Here is a 17,711-nt window from a genome sequence, read left to right as displayed (position 1 = left end):
GCCGATAGACAGTCACTTATTCATCACAGATTAGAAAGAGGTCCTGACATGCTCTGACCAGCCCCATCTACCTCAGATATGTCTATATGGGGTTAAAGGGGAAGGAAAAAAATATATTTTTAAATCAACTGATGCTATATTTGTAAATTACTTCTGTTTAAAAATCTTAATCCTTTCAGTACTTATCAGCTGCTGTATGCTCCAGAGGAAGTTGTGTAGTTCTTTCCAGTGCTCTCTGCTGACACCTCTGTCCATGTCAGGAACTGTCCAGAGCAGGAGCAAATCTTCATAGCAAACCTCTCCTGCTCTGGACAGTTTCTGACATGGACAGAGGTGTCAGCAAAGAGCACTGGAAAGAACTACACAACTTCCTCTGGAGCATACAGCAGCTGATAAGTACTGTAAGGGTAAAGATTCATTAATAGAAGTAATTTACAAGCTTTTTTTTTCCCTCCGGAGTATCCTTTTTAGACTTGGGGACTATGAAGGCTGGGGAAGCAGGGACAACTCACTGGGGGAGACTTATCAAAACCTGTGCAGAGGAAAAGATTACCAGTCACCCATAGCAACCAAAGAAGCTATCTGATTGGTTGCTATGGGCACCTGGTCAATTTCTCTCTGTGCAGGTTTTGATAAATCCCCCCTGTCATGTTCCCTGAGCCAATTCATGACTGACACTTGTGGATGGCGCCTCATCCTGGTGACAATCTTCTGCCATACAGACAACAGGAAATGGTTGCACAGTGCTTATATAAGTCCTACAGTCCCAGTGTCCACCCACAGGTATCAGGAGTCAGTGCACAGAGAAAACCTCCCCCCACCAGTCTGAACCATTCACACCTAACAGGAATATCTCCATTCATGTTACTTCTGTATCTGCCTGGTAGCACAAAGATCTGGACCCATCTGACCAGGCATTGTTTATATACTGCTTAAAAAATAAAGGGAACACTCAGAGAACACATCCTAGATCAGAATGAACTAATCGTATGAAATCCTTTCCTCTTTACATAGTTGAATGCGCTGACAACAAAATCTCATACAAATTATCAATGGAAATCAAATGTATCAACCCCTGGAGGTCTGGATATGGAGTCACACTCAAAATCACAGTGGAAAACCCCACTACAGGCTGATCCAACTTTATGTAATGTCCTTAAAACAAGTCCCAATGAGGCTCAGTAGTGTGTGTGGCCTCCACGTGCCCGTATGACCTCCCTACAACGCCTGGGCATGATCCTGATGAGGTGGAGGATGGTCTCCTGAGGGATGTCCTCCCAGACCTGGACTAAAGCATCCGCCAACTCCTGGACAGTCTGTGCTGGATGGAGCGAGACGTCCCAGATGTGCTCAATCGGATTAAGGTCTGGGGAACGGGCGGCCAGTCCATAGCATCAATGCCTTCCTCTTGCAGGAACTGCTGACACACTCCAGCCACATGAGGTCTAGCATTGTCTTGTATTAGGAGGAACCCAGGGCCAACCGCACCAGCATATGGTCTCACAAGGGGTCTGAGGACCTCATCTCGGTACCTAATGTCAGTCAGGCTACCTCTGGCACGCACATGGAGGGCTGTGTGGCCCCCAAAGAAAAGCAACCCCACACCATTACTGACCCACCGCCAAACCGGTCATGCTGGAGGATGTTGCAGGCTGCAGAACGTTCTCCACGGCGTCTCCAGACTCTGTCACATGTGCTCAGTGTGAACCTGCTTTAATCTGTGAAGAGCACAGGGCGTCAGTGGTGAATTTGCCAATCTTGGTGTTCTCTGGCAAATGCTAAATGTCCTGCGCTGTGTTGGGCTGTAAGCACAACCCCCATCTGTGGATGTCTGGCCCTCATACCACCCTCATAGAGTCTGTTTCTGACTGTTTGAGTGGACACATGCACATTTGTGGCCTGCTGGAGGTCATTTTGCAGGGCTCTGGCAGTGCTCCTCCTTGCACAAAGGCGGAGGTAGTGGTCCTGCTGCTGATTTGTTGCCCTCCTACGGCCTCCTCCACATCTCCTGATGTACTGGCCTGTCTCCTGGTAGCACCTCCATGCTCTGGACACTACGCTGACAGACACAGCAAACCTTCTTGCCACAGCTCGCATTGATGTGCCATCCTGGATGAGCTGCACTACCTGAGCCACTTGTGGGGGTTGTAGACTCCGTCTCATGCTACCACTAGAGTGAAAGCACCGCCAGCATTCAAAAGTGACCAAAGCATCAGCCAGGAAGCATAGGAAATGAAAAGTGGTCTGTGGTCACCACCTGCAGAACCACTCCTTTATTGGGGGTGTCTTTCTAATTGTCTATAATTTCCACCTGTTGTCTGTTCCATGTGAAATTGATTGTCAATCAGTGTTCTTCCTGAGTGGACAGTGGGATCTCACACAAGTGTCAGTGACTTGGAGTTACATTGTGGTGTTTAGGTGTTCCCTTTATTTTTTTGAGCAGTGTATATAGAGATCTGGATCCATCTGACCAGGCCATGTTTTTGCTCTCTTGCCCTCCCCAGGAGTCTTGTCTTTCTGGTTATTTTCTGTTACAGCTCATCCGTACTGAGGAGCGTTGAGTTGTGGAATTGAACATGGAAGCCGGACACCATCTCTGTATTCAGCTGCAATTTCCTGACTGCTCCGCCTGCTCCTCAGAACAATTCCTGACATTATCCTCTGACAAGTTGTATTTACAGGATGTTTTTCCTCCATCATACAATTCTCCGTATACTCTCCACACTGTTCCGAGAATACCCACAAGGTTAGGAGTTAAATCCAAGTCCTGACCCTAAGTCACCGTGATCACTGAATTTGCCCATCTAATATGGATTCACATAATAAACAGATTTTATGCTACAACAGATTCTAATGCAGGGGCCAATGTATAAACAGTGAGTGCGCCCTCATGGTGACAGTAGACAGCCAGAACCATTAGGGGTATTCCAGGAATTTTTTTTTTTTTATTTGACTGTGCTACAGGGGCTGTAAAGTTCGTGTAGTTCATAATATAGTGTCTGTACCTGTGTGGGAAGGTTCTCTCACATTTCTTCTGTGATTTCCACCCCAATATTTATTTTTAATAGCATACAAAATGACTCAAGTCTCGGGTTTTCCCATGTTGCAGTGTGGCCGAGACATGACATCACTAGTCAGATGTGCAAAGGGAGCCTGTCTGCTTCAATGGGTGGAATGACCGCTGGGTGGGAGGGAGATCATTCTGCAACTATTTGTATTTTTGGAACAGCTGGATAGAAAACACTGGTCTTTTGAATGGACTGCAGCTCATTTGTGTTTCAATGGGTGATGTGGCTGATGTGTGGGATGGCAGAAAGTGACCTCACACTTACAAACAAGGAACTATGGGATTTGTAGTTTGAGAGAACGAACTCCAACAGGAAATAGCCACAGTATTATAGTAATCTCACAACATAGCCATTTAGCCCAAAGACAAGCACAGATCTTTCCTAGGCATGTCTATTAGTGCCTGGCAGGTATGTACAAAAATCACCTTATGGTGGATAACCTTTTTAAAAGGAGGTACTCCACTGGAAAACATGTATTTATTTTTTTTTAAATCAACTGGTGCCAAAGAGTTAAACAGATTTGTAAATGACTATTAAAAAAAAATCTTAACCCTTCCTGTACTTAGCTGTTATATGATCCAGAGGAAGTTCTTTTCTTTTTGAATTTCCTTTCTCTCTGACCACAGTGCTCTCTGCTGACACCTCTGTCCATTTTAGGAACTGTCCTGAGTAGGAGCAAATCCCCATAGAAAACATATGCTGCCCTGGACAGTTCCTAAAACGGACAGAGATGTCAGCAGAGAGCACTGTGGTCAGACAAAAAAAAAAAAAAAAAAAAAGGAAATATAAAAAGAAAATAACTTCCTGTGGATCATACAGCAGCTGATAAGTACTGGAAGGATTAAGATTTTTAAATGGAAGTCATTTACAAATCTGTTTAACTTTCTGGCACCAGTTGATCTTAAAAAAAAAAAAAAAAGTTTTCCAGGGGACTACCCCTTTAAACTACCTATCGAAGGTTTCTAAAATTGTGGGGTCTCTTCTTCCTTATAGAGTAGTGGTCTTAAACTGTGGTCTTCCAGATGTGGCAAAACTTCAACTCCCAGCATGCCCGGACAGCCGTTGGCTGTCCGGGCATGCTGGGAGTTGAAGTTTTGCAACATCTGGAGGACCACAGTTTGAGACCACTGCTACAGAGGATGTTACCTATAAAGACAACCTTGACAGTCAGAGCCTTTAACCCTTGAAACAATTCACCAGTCCGGTCACAGAGAAACCGCATAACCTCTTTAATATTTGCACGGTGCATTCACAGAAAAAGCAGACACACTATATCCCCCCCCACCCCCCACCCTCCTCCGTGTCCGGATTTTGACCAATCATAAAGGTGTATAGTCCTGCAGCCGCATATATACGAGACACTAGAACATATTTACATCGTCTATGTACAAGGGGGGAAAAAAAAAGCTAACAAATTCAACTGAAGAAATCCGATGGGGTGGGGCGTCCGTCCTGATCACCAGTAATATACGATTGGTGTCGATGGCGGCTACGATGGAGGACGGGGGGCATTGTCTATAGTCGTCAGCGCTCCATTCCCCCAGCGGGTTAGTAAGTTACAGCCTGTGACAATACGGTTATCATCTGTGTAGGCCAAAGGCCTGAGACCTATTATGAAACTACAACTCCCATCATCATCAGAACACGGGAGCCATCATTTCACCGGTTGGAGGTCACTGGAGCAGCACACAGAGTAATACGGCTCAAACCACCATGATAGCTAAGGATTGCTGACGGAAGGAGTCCATGTACGAAAGCCAAGTTCACACTGCTTCTCAGATTTAATCCAGACTGTTCGGCGCAAGGGATTTCTCTGTTAAAGTAAAGAGCAGCACGGGTAAATAGTCTATGACCTAGGGTGTCATGTAATGGCAAATGGGAGTTTTCCTCCATGTACTTGAGTTGCACGAAGAAGTCTCTGAGAAACCTGGACTCAAAACCTGAAGAAGCCTCTGAGAAACCTGGACTCAAAAACCGAAGAAGCCTCCGAGAAACCTGGACTCAAAAACTGAAGAAGCCTCTGAGAAACCTGGACTCAAAAACTGAAGAAGCCTCTGAGAAACCTGGACTCAAAAACTGAAGAAGCTTCTGAGAAACCTGGACTCAAAAACTGAAGAAGCCTCCGAGAAACCTGGACTCAAAAACTGAAGAAGCCGCTGAGAAACCTGGACTCAAAAACTGAAGAAGCCTCCGAGAAACCTGGACTCAAAAACATAACAGTAAACAGAAGGTAGAAGAAGAAACACGCTGGGGATGCAGGCGGCCATGTTTGCGTATCTGACGTTGTACTGCTGCATAGTCCTCCTGCTTTGTGCAGCTCTAGTTTGACCTGTTGCTGGTCCACCACTGTATGGAGAGCGGATTATTGGCGTTTGCTTGGGGAGAGACGAGACAGGTGCTGGAGCGGACGACCACGGAGCTTGTGATCGATGATGGTTTTGGAGATGGGAAAAGCTCTGCCCCAGTGGACAGCAATGGACGTGAGCAAGACAAGTAAGGCATGAAGGCAAGACAGGCACGTTACGTCACTCTGCGACTGGTGCGATCCACCACCAAAATTATATAGATATAAAAAAAAAATAATAATAATAATAAGTGCTCGGGAAGGTGGCATTAACCTAATAGTCCTCCACCCAACCATTCTCCAATATGAAGGCGTCGATGACTTCTTTCATGGCTAGGTTGGGGATCAACTGATCTTGGGTCAATGGGCTCCGGGTGACAGGATCGAAGTGTCCGACTCGCTGCAGGAAAAGAAAGTCACATCTACGGTTAATAAAACTTTATAAAAAAAAAAAGGCTGCACTTTTTTAACCAGGGGGTTCGTTTAGAACGTTGGGTGTGGGGGTCATGATGTCACGGCCACGCCCCTTGTGCCATCACACAACGCCCCTTCAATGTAAGTCTAAGGGAGGGGGCGTGGCGGTCACCTCCCATAGACTTACATTGAGGGGGCGTGGCCATGATGTCCCGACCTCCACCGCCCACACCAAGGCAGCGGAATACCCCTTTAAGAGTCACTTGTGACCCAGTAGAGAAAAGAAAAGAAAGGACCGACGGACGGCGCCTCGTGTATTTACCCTCAATAGATCGGGTGGTGGGTGGGGAGGCAACCCCACGGGGCTTATAGATGGCCGCTCACCTTGAGATCTATGCAAAAAAGCATATCACCCACGATATAATCTGGGTACTGTAGTGCGAGTCGCTGCTATGCCGATGGGTTGCAGGAGGAAACAAGTCGTCCTGGGAGTCAATATTAGAAGTAGAACAGGAAAAAACCCTCAGGTATGGCGCTGCAGACTCTTGTAGACAGATGAGGCGGATGCCAAAGGTAATAGGAAAGTCCTCAGGAGGACATTTTATTTAAAAAAACAATAAAATGGACAAGATTACGCGTTTCGGGAGGATCCCTCCCTTCCTCAGATCAGGATCTGCAGCGCCATACCTGAGGGTTTTTTCCTGCTCTACTTCTAAACTTGTGACCCAGCGCTGTGATCTATACCACAACTGTCTCCACTGAACATTACCTGCAGGTGCTCTTCGATGTCCTTTCTGTCGTAGGTGATCCCGCTGGGGGTTATACACGGCTCCCTCATAAGCTCAAAGCTGATCTTTCCACATAAGTAATCCGGGATGTCTCGCTTCTACACACACACGAAAAACATGGGGTTAACAGCAGCAGCATTGGAACAAGTGAACAGTTACCTGGGTGACAACCAATATGGCTGCCGGACTGGAGTCACCTACCTTACGTTTCTCGTCCACTTGGGAGAAGAGTTCATCCATTTCTGCCAAATGTTTGTCCTTTGTACAATAAAGAAATAAAGTGTTATCTCGGACGTGGTCAGACGAAGCCGACCCAGCATTATACCTGCAGATTATTGCACCCACATTGTGTACCCCCGATGAGGAATTAATGGCGCCACTCTGTACATATATACCAACTTTGTTTATTGATGCATTGATTGAAAAAAAATAACTTGTGCAAATGTCAAAATGTTGCGAGCAGAGATGAGCGAATTTACAGTAAATACGATTCGTCACGAACTTCTCGGCTCGGCAGTTGATGACTTTTCCTGCATAAATTAGTTCAGCTTTCAGGTGCTCCGGTGGCTGAAAAAGGTGGATACAGTCCTAGGAAAGAGTCTCCAGCCCACTGAAGCACCTGAAAGCTGAACTAATTTATGCAGGAAAAGTCATCAACTGCCGAGCCGAGAAGTTCGTGACGAATCGAATTTACTGTAAATTCGCTCATCTCTAGTTGCGAGTGTTAATCAAATGGATTTTTGGTGGTTTCAGAACTGGGGGCGACAAGTAAGCGATACTTTATGCTTCTGCAGAATTGACTTTTTTTCTTTTTTTTTTTTTACCTGAGATCAGAATACCCCCTTTGGTGTTTAAAGGGGTACTCCTGTGGAAAACTTTTTTTTTTTTTATCAACTGGTGACAGAAGTAATTTACAAATCTGTTTAACTTTCTATTTAAAAATCTTAATCCTTCTAGTACTTATCAGCTGCTGTATGCTCCACAGGAAGTTCTTTTCTTTTTTAATTTTTTTTCTGCCTGACCACAGTGCTCTCTGCTGACACCTCTGTCCATGTCAGGAACTGTCCAGAGCAGGAGAGGTTTGCTTATGGGGATTTTCTCCTGCTCTGGACAGTTCCTGACATGGACAGAGGTGTCAGCAGAGAGCACTGTGGTCAGACAGAAAATACATTCAAAAAGAAAAGAACTTCCTGTGGAGCATACAGCAGCTGATAAATACAGGAAGGATTAAGATTTTTTAATAGAAGTCATTTACAAATCTGTTTAACTTTCTGGCACCAGTTGATTAAACAAAAAATTCCACCAGAGTACCCCTTTAACCCCTTAAGGACCAAGCCCATTTTCACCTTACGGACCAGGCCAATTTTATTTTTCGTTTTCGTTTTTTCCTCCTCGCCTTCTAAAATCCATATCTCCTTTATATTTCCATGTACAGACCCATATAAGGGCTTGTTTTTTGCGTGACCAATTGTACTTTATAATGAAACCTCTCATCTTACCATAAAATGTACGGCGAACCCAAAGAATAATTTTTTTAGGGAGGAAATTTAAATGAAAACCAAAATTTTGCACATTTTGCAGGGTTTCGTTGTCACGCTGTAAACTTTACGGCAAAAATGACGTGTTCTTTATTCTGTGGGTCAACACAATTAAAATTATACCCATGGATACTTTTCTATTTTTGTAATGCTTAAAAAAAATCTAAAACTTTTTGTACAAAATCAGTCATCTAAAATCGCCCTATTTTGACCACCTATAACTTTTTCCGTATATAGGGCGGTACGAGGGCTCATTTTTTGTGCCGTCATCTGTACTTTTTATCGATACCACATTTGCATATATAAAACTTTTAGATTAGACTTCTTATAAATTTTTTGGGGGAATAAAACGTGACAAAAAAATAAATAAATAAAGGAAACATTCACATTATATTTTGATAGTTCGAACATTTACACACGCGGAAATACCAAATATGTTTATTAAAAATAATTTTTTTTGCTTTTTGGGGACAAGATGGACAATTTTTATTGGGGGAGGGGATTTTTCATTTTTTTTTACTTTTTATTTTTACATTTTTCAATTTATTAATTTTATTTTTACACTTTTTATGTCCCCATAGGGGACTATCTATACCAATCATTTGATTGCTAATACTGTTCAGTGCTATGCATAGGACACAGCACTGATCAGTATTATCGGCAATCTTCTGCTCAGGTCTGCTCGATCTCCGACTAGAGCAGGAGATGCCGGGAGATGGATGGAGGCAGGTGAGGGGACCTCTGGCCGCTATTACAGATGATCGGATCCCTGCGGGCGTTCCGATCATCTATTTTAACATGCGCATTGCCACAGATGCCGTGATCTGTATTGATCACGGCATCTGAGGGGTTAATGGCGGACATCTGTGCGATCGCCGATGTCGGCCATTACCGGCGGGTCCCCGGCTGCCGATAGCCACCGGGACCTGCCATGTATGGCGTGAACACCGCTCCGATGCTCGCGGTCATACACAGGACGTAAATGTATGTCCTGGTGCGCCAAGTACCTCCGCACCAGGACGTACATTTATGTCCGTGGTCGTTAAGCGGTTAAAAGGGGGTGCTCCAGCGTTCTTAACATTTTGTTTGCTCGGAGCCGGAGGCTGTGATCGTGACGTCACGGCCACGCCCCTCGTGAAGTCACACCACGCCCCCGGAGGGGGCGTGGTGTGATTTCACGAGGGGCGTGGCTGTGACCTCACTGCCACAGGAACCTGGCGTTTGTTAACACCAGGTGCTGCAGGAGATTGCGGGGGCTTCAGCAGGGGGACCATCGCAATCAGACATCTATGGATAGGGAATAAGATGTCTAGCAGCGGAGTAACCCTTCAACCTAAGCTTTTTGTATCCTGTACAGCAGTGTTTAAACAAACTGTGAAAAAACTACAACTCCCATCATGAATACTGTTGCTATATGTTTGATTGCTCCAGTGCATCTAAAATAAGAAATTAAGAAACCTTGAAAAGTCTTGATTAAAAAAAAAAAAAAAAAAAAAAAATTTATATATATATATATATATATATATATATATATATATATATATATATATATATATATATATATAATCAGTTGTGTGTCTACAGGTCCTATGCAAATCTGTGTTTCCATAGTAACAGACTACAGACATGCGCGGTCTGATCCCGCGCATGCGCGCCGAACACATTGCCACCTCCTCACCCATCTGTATTCCACTTAGGTGGCAGAGTCTGACTGCACAGGATATTTTAGGATTCTATAACCTCTGGAAGGGAGCTATATATACTTAATTTTTTTTCTTGTTAACCCCTTGAGTTTATTTATTTTTATTTTTTTGCACTTAAATTTTTTCCTCCCTGTCTTCTAAAAGGGATTAAATTTAACATTTTCCAGACCCATATAAGGGCTTGGTTTTTTGCGCCAGCAACTGTACTTTGTAATAACATCACTTATTTTACCCCAAAATTACAGTGAACAAAAAAAAAAATTATAATATTTGTGGGGCAAAAGAAAAACGCCATTTAGGCGGCATTCACATCTCGTTTTTGCAATACGGTTCCCGTATCCGGTTTCAGTGTAAACACCGTATGGAAGTGTATTGCAAACCGTATGTATAGACCTGTCATTGAAAACCGTAGGCCAAACGTGACATCCTGTTGTGTACATTTTGCATCATTTACGGTTTTATCTGTTTTTTTTCCCGTACACAAAACCGTAGTCTACTACAGTTTTATGTCTGGGTGAAAAAAACGGATTAAACCTGTGTATGTTTAAAAAAATAAAAATAAAATGGTGGTCAATGGGAACTGTATAGAACCGTATGTGCGTACGGTTTCATCCGGTTTGCACGATACGGTTTTGCAGTTTGCACATGCGCAGTGCACGCCGAAAGTTCTTCCCACAAATAGAAGAAGAAGAACTTTAATTAAGGACAAACATAAAACCGTATCCATTTTTTTTTTCTTCAAAAAACTTATTAAAAGGAGTTCTCCGCCCCTAGACATCTTATCCCCTATCCAAAGGATCCCCGGGGTCCCGCTGCTGGGGACCCTGGGGATCGCTGCTGCGGCACCTCGCCATAATTACTGCACAGAGCAAGTTCGCTCTGCACGTAATGACGGGCGATACAGGGGCCGGAGCATCGTTACATCACGGCTCCGCCCCTCGTGAAGCCACGGCCCGCCCCCGTCAATACAAGTCTATGGGAGGGGGTGTGGCAGTCGTCACGCCTCCTGTCATAGACTTGCATTAAGGGGACGGGTCGTGATGTCATGAGGGGCGGAGCCGTGACGTAACGCTGCTCCGGCCCCTGTATCGCCCGTCATTACGCACAGAGCGAACTCGCTCTGTGCAGTAATGATAGCGGGGTGCCGCAGCAGAGATCCCCGGGGTCCCCAGCAGCGGGACCGCGGCGATCTAACATCTTATCCCCTATCCTTTGGATAGGGGATAAGATGTATAGGGGCGGAGTACCCCTTTAAACCGTATGCAACTGGACATCCATTTTCAAACCATATCTGGTTTAAAACTGCACAGAGGTATATAATGCTGTACACGGTTCAGTCCAGTTTTGGGAATTTTTTTTTATTTTTTTATACAAAAAACCTCATGCAGGAACCGTATTGCAAAAACGAGATGTGAATGCAGCCTTAGCAACATTTGTTACCTTCCGGTTCTGCGCAGCGCACTTTTCAGTAAAAATAACACCTTCCCTATTCTGTAGGTCCATACCATTAAAACGATACCCAGTTTATATAGGTTTTATTTCACTACTAAAATTTTTTTAACTTTTTGTACAAAAAATGTTTGCATGCTAGAAATGGTTCTCTTACAATCCCTGACACAAATTTTTCTGTATACGGGTGATTTTTTTGCGCCGAGACTGTAGTCTTTATCAGTACCATTTTTCTTTTGATATGACTTCATGATTGCTTTTTCTGCCATGTGAAATGACCAAAAATGCACAATTGTGGATTATGTTTATTTTTGTTTACATTATTTTATTATAAAAGATAGGAAAAGGGGCAATTCAAACTTTTAATAGGGAAGGGGCCTATTCACTTTTATTAACTAAAAAGGATAGGGAATTGGTGCCGAATTAGTCCGACCGCTGGGTCCCACGCAATCTCCTGTACGGGGCCCCGGCTCTCCCCATGCAGGAGGCGTGTTGACCGCAGCATGACACCCCGGCCGACACGCCCCCTCCATGTGTCTCTATGGGAGAGGTGGAGATGCAGCGTTCGTGCCCCCCCCCCCCCCATACAGCTGTATGGAGGGGGGGATGTCTGTCGACCTATTAGTGAGGGCGACAACACAAAGCATTAGCTGCACAGTCGCGGCAGTGCCAGGTCCCCGTACGGGAGATCGCGGGGGTCCCAGCAGTCAGACCCCAGCGACATCAACTGGTGCCAGAAAGTTAAACAGATTTGTAAATTACTTCTATTAAAAAAAAATCTTAATCCGTCCAGTACTTATTAGCTGCCTAATACTACATAGGAAATTCTTTTCTTTTTGGAACACAGTGCTCTCTGCTGACACCTCTGTCCATTTTAGGAACTGTCCAGTGCAGCATATGTTTGCTATGGGAATTTTCTCCAACTCTGGACAGTTCTTAAATCTGGACAGAGATGTCAGCAGAGAGCTCTGTGTTCCAAAAAGAAAATAATTGCCTCTGTAGTATTCTGCAGCTAATAAGTACTGGAAGGATTAAGATTTTTTAATAGAAGTAATTTACAAATCTGTAATCTCTCAGTGTAACGGAGCAGTGTCCTGATCACCGGGGACGCCTTGCACTTACATGTTTGGTGGCTACGCAGGAAAGCTGGGTCCGGCCCCGGTTCTCGTCCACGTTCTCCTCTTCGTGTTTCCTCTTGGCGTCTTCTAGTTCCCTGTGACGAGAAAGTAGGTAAGAGGCTGCGCTACACAGAGACTGCATCTATAAAAAGGCGCTAATCTACTAAGGCCAACCCCCGAACAGAATACCTACAGCTGTAGCAAAACTACAACTCCCAGCATGCCCGGACAGCCTTTGGCTGTCCGGGCATGCTGAGAGTTGTAGTTTTGTCACAGCTGGAGGCACCCTGGTTGGGAAACACTGCCTTAAAAGGGGTACTCCGGTGGAAAACATTTTTTTTTTTTTTTTTATCAACTGGTGCCAGAAAGTTAAACAGATTTGTAAATTACTTCTATTAAAAAATCTTAATCCTTTCATACTTATGAGCTGCTGAAGTTGAGTTGTTTTTTTCTGTCTAAGTGCTCACTGATGACACGTGTCTCTGGAACCGCCCAGTTTAGAAGCAAATCCCCATAGCAAACCTCTTCTACTCTGTGCAGTTCCCGAGACAAGCAGAGATGTCAGCAGAGAGCACTGGTGCCAGACAGAAAATAACTCAACTTCAGCAGCTGATAATTATTGGAAGGATTAAGATTTTTTTAATAGAAGTCATTTACAAATTATATATATATATATATATATATATATATATATATATATAAAAGTTTATTTCCCGGTATACCCCTTTAATGTATATAGTATCTATTTATAGGAACTGCTATAGGATTCTGACCTCTTAATCCTTTCAGAACTTATTAGCTGCTGAATACTACAGAGGAAACTATTTTCTTTTTGGAACACAGTGCTCTCTGCTGACATCACGAGCACAGTGCTCTCTGCTGACATCATGAGCACGGTGCTCTCTGCTGACATCATGAGCACAGTGCTCTCTGCTGACATTTCTGTCCATTTAAGGAACTGTCCAGAGTAGGAGAAAATCCCCATAGCAAACATATGCTGCTCTGGACAGTTCCTAACAATGGACAGAAATGTCAGCAGAGAGCACTGGGGTCATGATGTCAGCAGAGAGCTCTGTGTTCCAAAAAGAAAAGAATTTCCACTGTAGTATTCAGTAGCTAATAAGTACTGGAAGGATTAAGATTTTTTAATAGAAGTAATTTACAAATCTCTAACTTTCTGGCACCAGTTGATTTAAAAATAATAAAAAAATAAAATAAAAAAAATAAAAAAAGTTTTCCACCGGAGTACCCCCTTTTGATAGGACAAGAGAAGGGGTGGGACAGAAGCCACAGGATTACATTGCTGGATGTACATACAACCGTCCTTCTCTTGTGTCATGTGCAGATACTCAGCTTTCTCATACTCGTGAATGGGAGATCGGCCTAGTCCTTCCATCTCCGGGTCCTCACCTTTCCTTCTCCGCCAGGATGAGTCTGGTGAGATAGGCGTGCAGCTCGTTCTCCTGGTTGATCCTCCGCTCCTCTATGCTGTTCCATCGCTTCTTCTTGGCGATCCGCAGGGCGCTGGGGATGTCGTCTCCGAAGTTTAGTCGCTGTTCTTTGGCCAGATTGTATGCTGGAAGGGAGGGGGAGGCAAGTTTAGTGTATTCAAAAAAACCATTAGCACTCCGCGGGCCTTCTGGGTAAGGAATATGCAAAGCAGCTCATCACACCCCCTTCTCAGGTAGCAGCCCTAAGATCAGCTCTGGCTCCAGTTACAAAGTCTCAGCCAGAGCTGTTTCGGGGGGGTTGCCCCTCAGTACAGAGCAGGGTGTTCTCTTTTGGCTAAGATCAAGTGTAGTATCTGTTCTGATCAGGTAGTCCACTGGTAGGAATGGATGGCTGCATGGAGGAGCTGGTGTACCGGGACGTTCCGGGGCTGGTGCCATAGAACCATCTCAATGGCTGCTCTGATGTGCTCTGTTTCCTCCAGGTCTCGCCATGAGGTTGCGGGGTGTAGAGCTGAGGTACATTTGTGGTGACCCTGAGGTGCCGAAACTCACTGGATGGATTCCCCATTGAGTGGAAGCACTGCACCATTAACCCTTCCCTTTTGGCACTCACCCTTGGTATCCCGGCCTTCTGGCTAGGATCAGGGAAATTTTTATAGATCCGGATAGATGATCCAAAATATATCCAGTATATCTGCACTCATCCACTTATTTATTATTTTTGTATGTCACTGTGCCCCTTTTACGCGTTGGTTTTGTACACAGGATTGTCAGGCTGCGGTAGCCCTTCTGGGTGTCGCTCCTGGTGGTCTAGGGGAGGTGTGTGTGACCATCAGGCTCCTCACCTCCCTGTAACCCCCGGGCATCTTGGCTTCGGTTGAGATTCCATCAGTATACGGCTCCTTGGCTGATACCTTGGTTAACACCCAGGTTGAAGCCAGGTGCATTTGTGGCCCCTTAGTAGCTTCGGCGAAAAGGGACATCGAACCTGGATCCTTGCAGGTGCCTTTTGGCCCGGAGGTGAAGGGTAGGTTTGTTGGGGGCCTCTCTCCTGTTGGAGAAGGGCTTAGCGATAGACCGCATCCTTTGTGCACGATTTTTTAGTGTGACACCTTTGCACTTTTGGTGATAGAGAACACTTGGCTCGGCCAAAACAGCTTTCTGCAGATGGGTCTTCTTCCCCTCTGGGGAGAATTCTGGCATTAATCCCGATCAGTTTCTGAGACTTCGTAACCAGAGCCAAAGCTGATCTCAGGGCTGCTACCTGAGAACGTGGTGTGATGAGCTGCTTTGCATATTCCTAAATATATTCCATATATTATATTTTTATATATATATATATATATATATATATATATATATTTAATTATTTATATAACAATAATTAATACAAAAAAAACAATACTACTAATAATACTAAATAAATACATTAATAAAAATAAATTATTTATTATTATAAATAAATAATAATTAAATAAATTATAAAATAATTAATAAATAAAAATAATTATTATTAAATAAATAATAAAAATATATAATATATACATCTACACACATATATATATTTTTTTATATAACAATAATTAATACTAAAAAAAAATACTACTAATAATACTAAATAAATACATTAATAAAAATAAAATAATAATTATTATAAATAAATAATAATTAAATAAAGTATAAATAAAATAATAATTAAATAATAAATATAAATAATATACAGTGGTCCCTCAACATCATATGTTGAAACCATCATATGTCGATTACATATGTCTATATAAAAATGGTAATTGGTTCTGGGGCCTCGGAACCATTGTATGTTGAATACATATCTCTATGGGAAACTGCTAATTGGTTCTGGGATGACCATTGTATGTGGAGTGTATGGGGAGTGTTTAACAAACCAGGGTGCCTCCAGCTGTTGCACAACTACAACTCCCAGCATGTATGTACAGCCATTGACTGGCTGGGCATGCTGGGAGTTATAGTTTTGCAACAGCTGGAGACACACTGATAGGGAAACATTGATGTATGGGGTGTATAGTGTGTATATGTATTGTATGTGATGTGTGACATTGCATACAGTACTGTACAGTTCTTTAAATACCTTCAGGGGGACAGAATGTCCTCCATTACCATCCTGCCGACTACAGCTCTATAGGAAAGGAAGGGGAGGGCAGCCAGCAGCTCATTGGATGCCTGCAGCAAGATGCTGCAGGCTATTGGCTATGGCTGCACTGGGGGGGCGGGGCTTACACGGAGCTCACAGTGGAAGCCTGTATGAGTTAGCAGGACAGCATGTGAGTAACAGGAGGCAGAACGGGGCACATTAAACAACTATCGGTCAGATGGTGAAGTTGTCAGCGCTGTCAGATAGCTGTTTGTACGATGGCCCGACACACAGCAGCATCATATGTCGAGGCTGCCCTCAACATACAATGGGCTCTGAGAGGCAATCATATGTAGAAATGATCATATGTCGGGGCCATCATAAGTCGGGGGATCACTGTATACATCTACATACATAAACACACACATACATACATACATACATATATATATATATATACTGTATATATAATATCTTAAAGACAATAGTAATGCCCTACCCACTCTAAGACCTCTGAGCACAGGACGGCTTAGTAATCATAGATCACTATTGGTTTACTTAGGACAATCGGGGAGATTTATCAAAACCTGTGCAAAGAAAAAGTGAAGCAGTTGCCCATCGCAACCAATCAGATCACGTCTTTTACCTTTAGAGGCCTTTTAAAAAAAAATGAAAGAAGTAATCTTATTGGTTGCTAGGGGCAACTGCACCGCTCTTCCTCTACACAGTTTCTAATAAATCTCCCTCAATGTTCCTCAGCCTGCGGCCCATCCAGCTGTTGCAAAACTGCAACTCCCAGCATGCCCGGACAGCCGCAGGACGGTAGAGCAACAGGGTTTGCAACACTCAATGAGTTAAACACCCCCCCCCCCCGTCCGTCTCAGAGTTGCCCAAATGGAGAACAACCTATGGCTTTGCCACCTTTTCACTGTAAGTTACACACACATCAGCTCTGTTCTATCTCCTGTTCTGATGGTTCGTTACAATGTATCGGTGCAGGTAAAACCTATTCGGGCTGTTTATCCAACAGAAAACTGTCCTGACTGCAAGGAACTGTAACAAACCCTCAGCTGTGAAAAGTATAACAGGGACAGGCTTCTGGAATCTGAATGGAAAAAAAGATTTTTCAATGGCGGCGAGAAGAGATCTGGAAAAAGCGAAACAAAAAATATAATAGAAAGTTGCCATAAAAAATAAAAATAAAAAATTTTAAATAAAAAAAAAAAAGCTGAACAATTAATTAGGCGCACAAAAAAAGGCTGATCTTGCAGATTCGACTCACTAGGTTTCCCCAGGTTAGGTCGCATCACATGATTACGTCGCACACAAACCAGACCTGATTGGTTTAGAGCAGTGTTTCCCAATCAGGGTGCCTCCAGCTGTTGCAAAACTACAACTCCCAGCATGCCCAGACAGCCTTCGGCTGTCTGGGCATGCTGGGAGTTGTAGTTTTGCAACAGCTGGAGGCACCCTGATTGGGAGACACTGGTTTAGTGGGTCTCCTATTTAAAATACTGACAAACAGGGAAATTCTTTAACCACTAGAGGTCAAACATCGCCGACTGCTTTGTCTCTTCAGCCATTTTGGGTAGGATATTTACATCGAGGTTTTTGTACTTTATTTGTTGCTCTATAATTTACTGGTCGCAGCTGTAGAAAGTAGTGTGACCTATGGAGGTTCTAAACTTAACCACAAGAGGGCAGCAGTCTCCTGAATTGATGCTCACC

General features: G+C 43.8%; 1 protein-coding gene across 2 annotated transcripts in view; it reads right to left on the bottom strand.

Annotated features, from left to right (window-relative positions):
- Positions 1-4,352: 4,352 nt before the first annotated feature.
- The window catches only part of STUB1 (STIP1 homology and U-box containing protein 1), a 34,511-nt gene continuing 21,152 nt past the window's right edge, over positions 4,353-17,711 (bottom strand). Inside the window, exons 3-8 of one of the 2 annotated variants that reach the window (XR_008847299.1) lie at positions 13,833-13,998; positions 12,427-12,517; positions 6,816-6,872; positions 6,596-6,712; positions 5,268-5,812; positions 4,353-5,097 (exon numbers count right to left, since the gene is read on the bottom strand). Coding sequence is in view for 1 of the 2 variants with exons in the window: in XM_056536559.1 (XP_056392534.1) it covers positions 5,687-5,812; positions 6,596-6,712; positions 6,816-6,872; positions 12,427-12,517; positions 13,833-13,998 (557 nt within the window). In the remaining variant the exon portion in view is untranslated. Of the gene's footprint in view, positions 5,813-6,595; positions 6,713-6,815; positions 6,873-12,426; positions 12,518-13,832; positions 13,999-17,711 lie in introns of both variants that reach the window. The other variant, XM_056536559.1, reaches the window with a different exon arrangement.

This window comes from Hyla sarda, chromosome 8, assembly GCF_029499605.1.
Source record: "Hyla sarda isolate aHylSar1 chromosome 8, aHylSar1.hap1, whole genome shotgun sequence".
Taxonomy (NCBI): domain Eukaryota; kingdom Metazoa; phylum Chordata; class Amphibia; order Anura; family Hylidae; genus Hyla; species Hyla sarda.
Note: the sequence above shows the minus strand (reverse complement) of the source record. Positions and strands in the feature narration are given on the sequence as shown.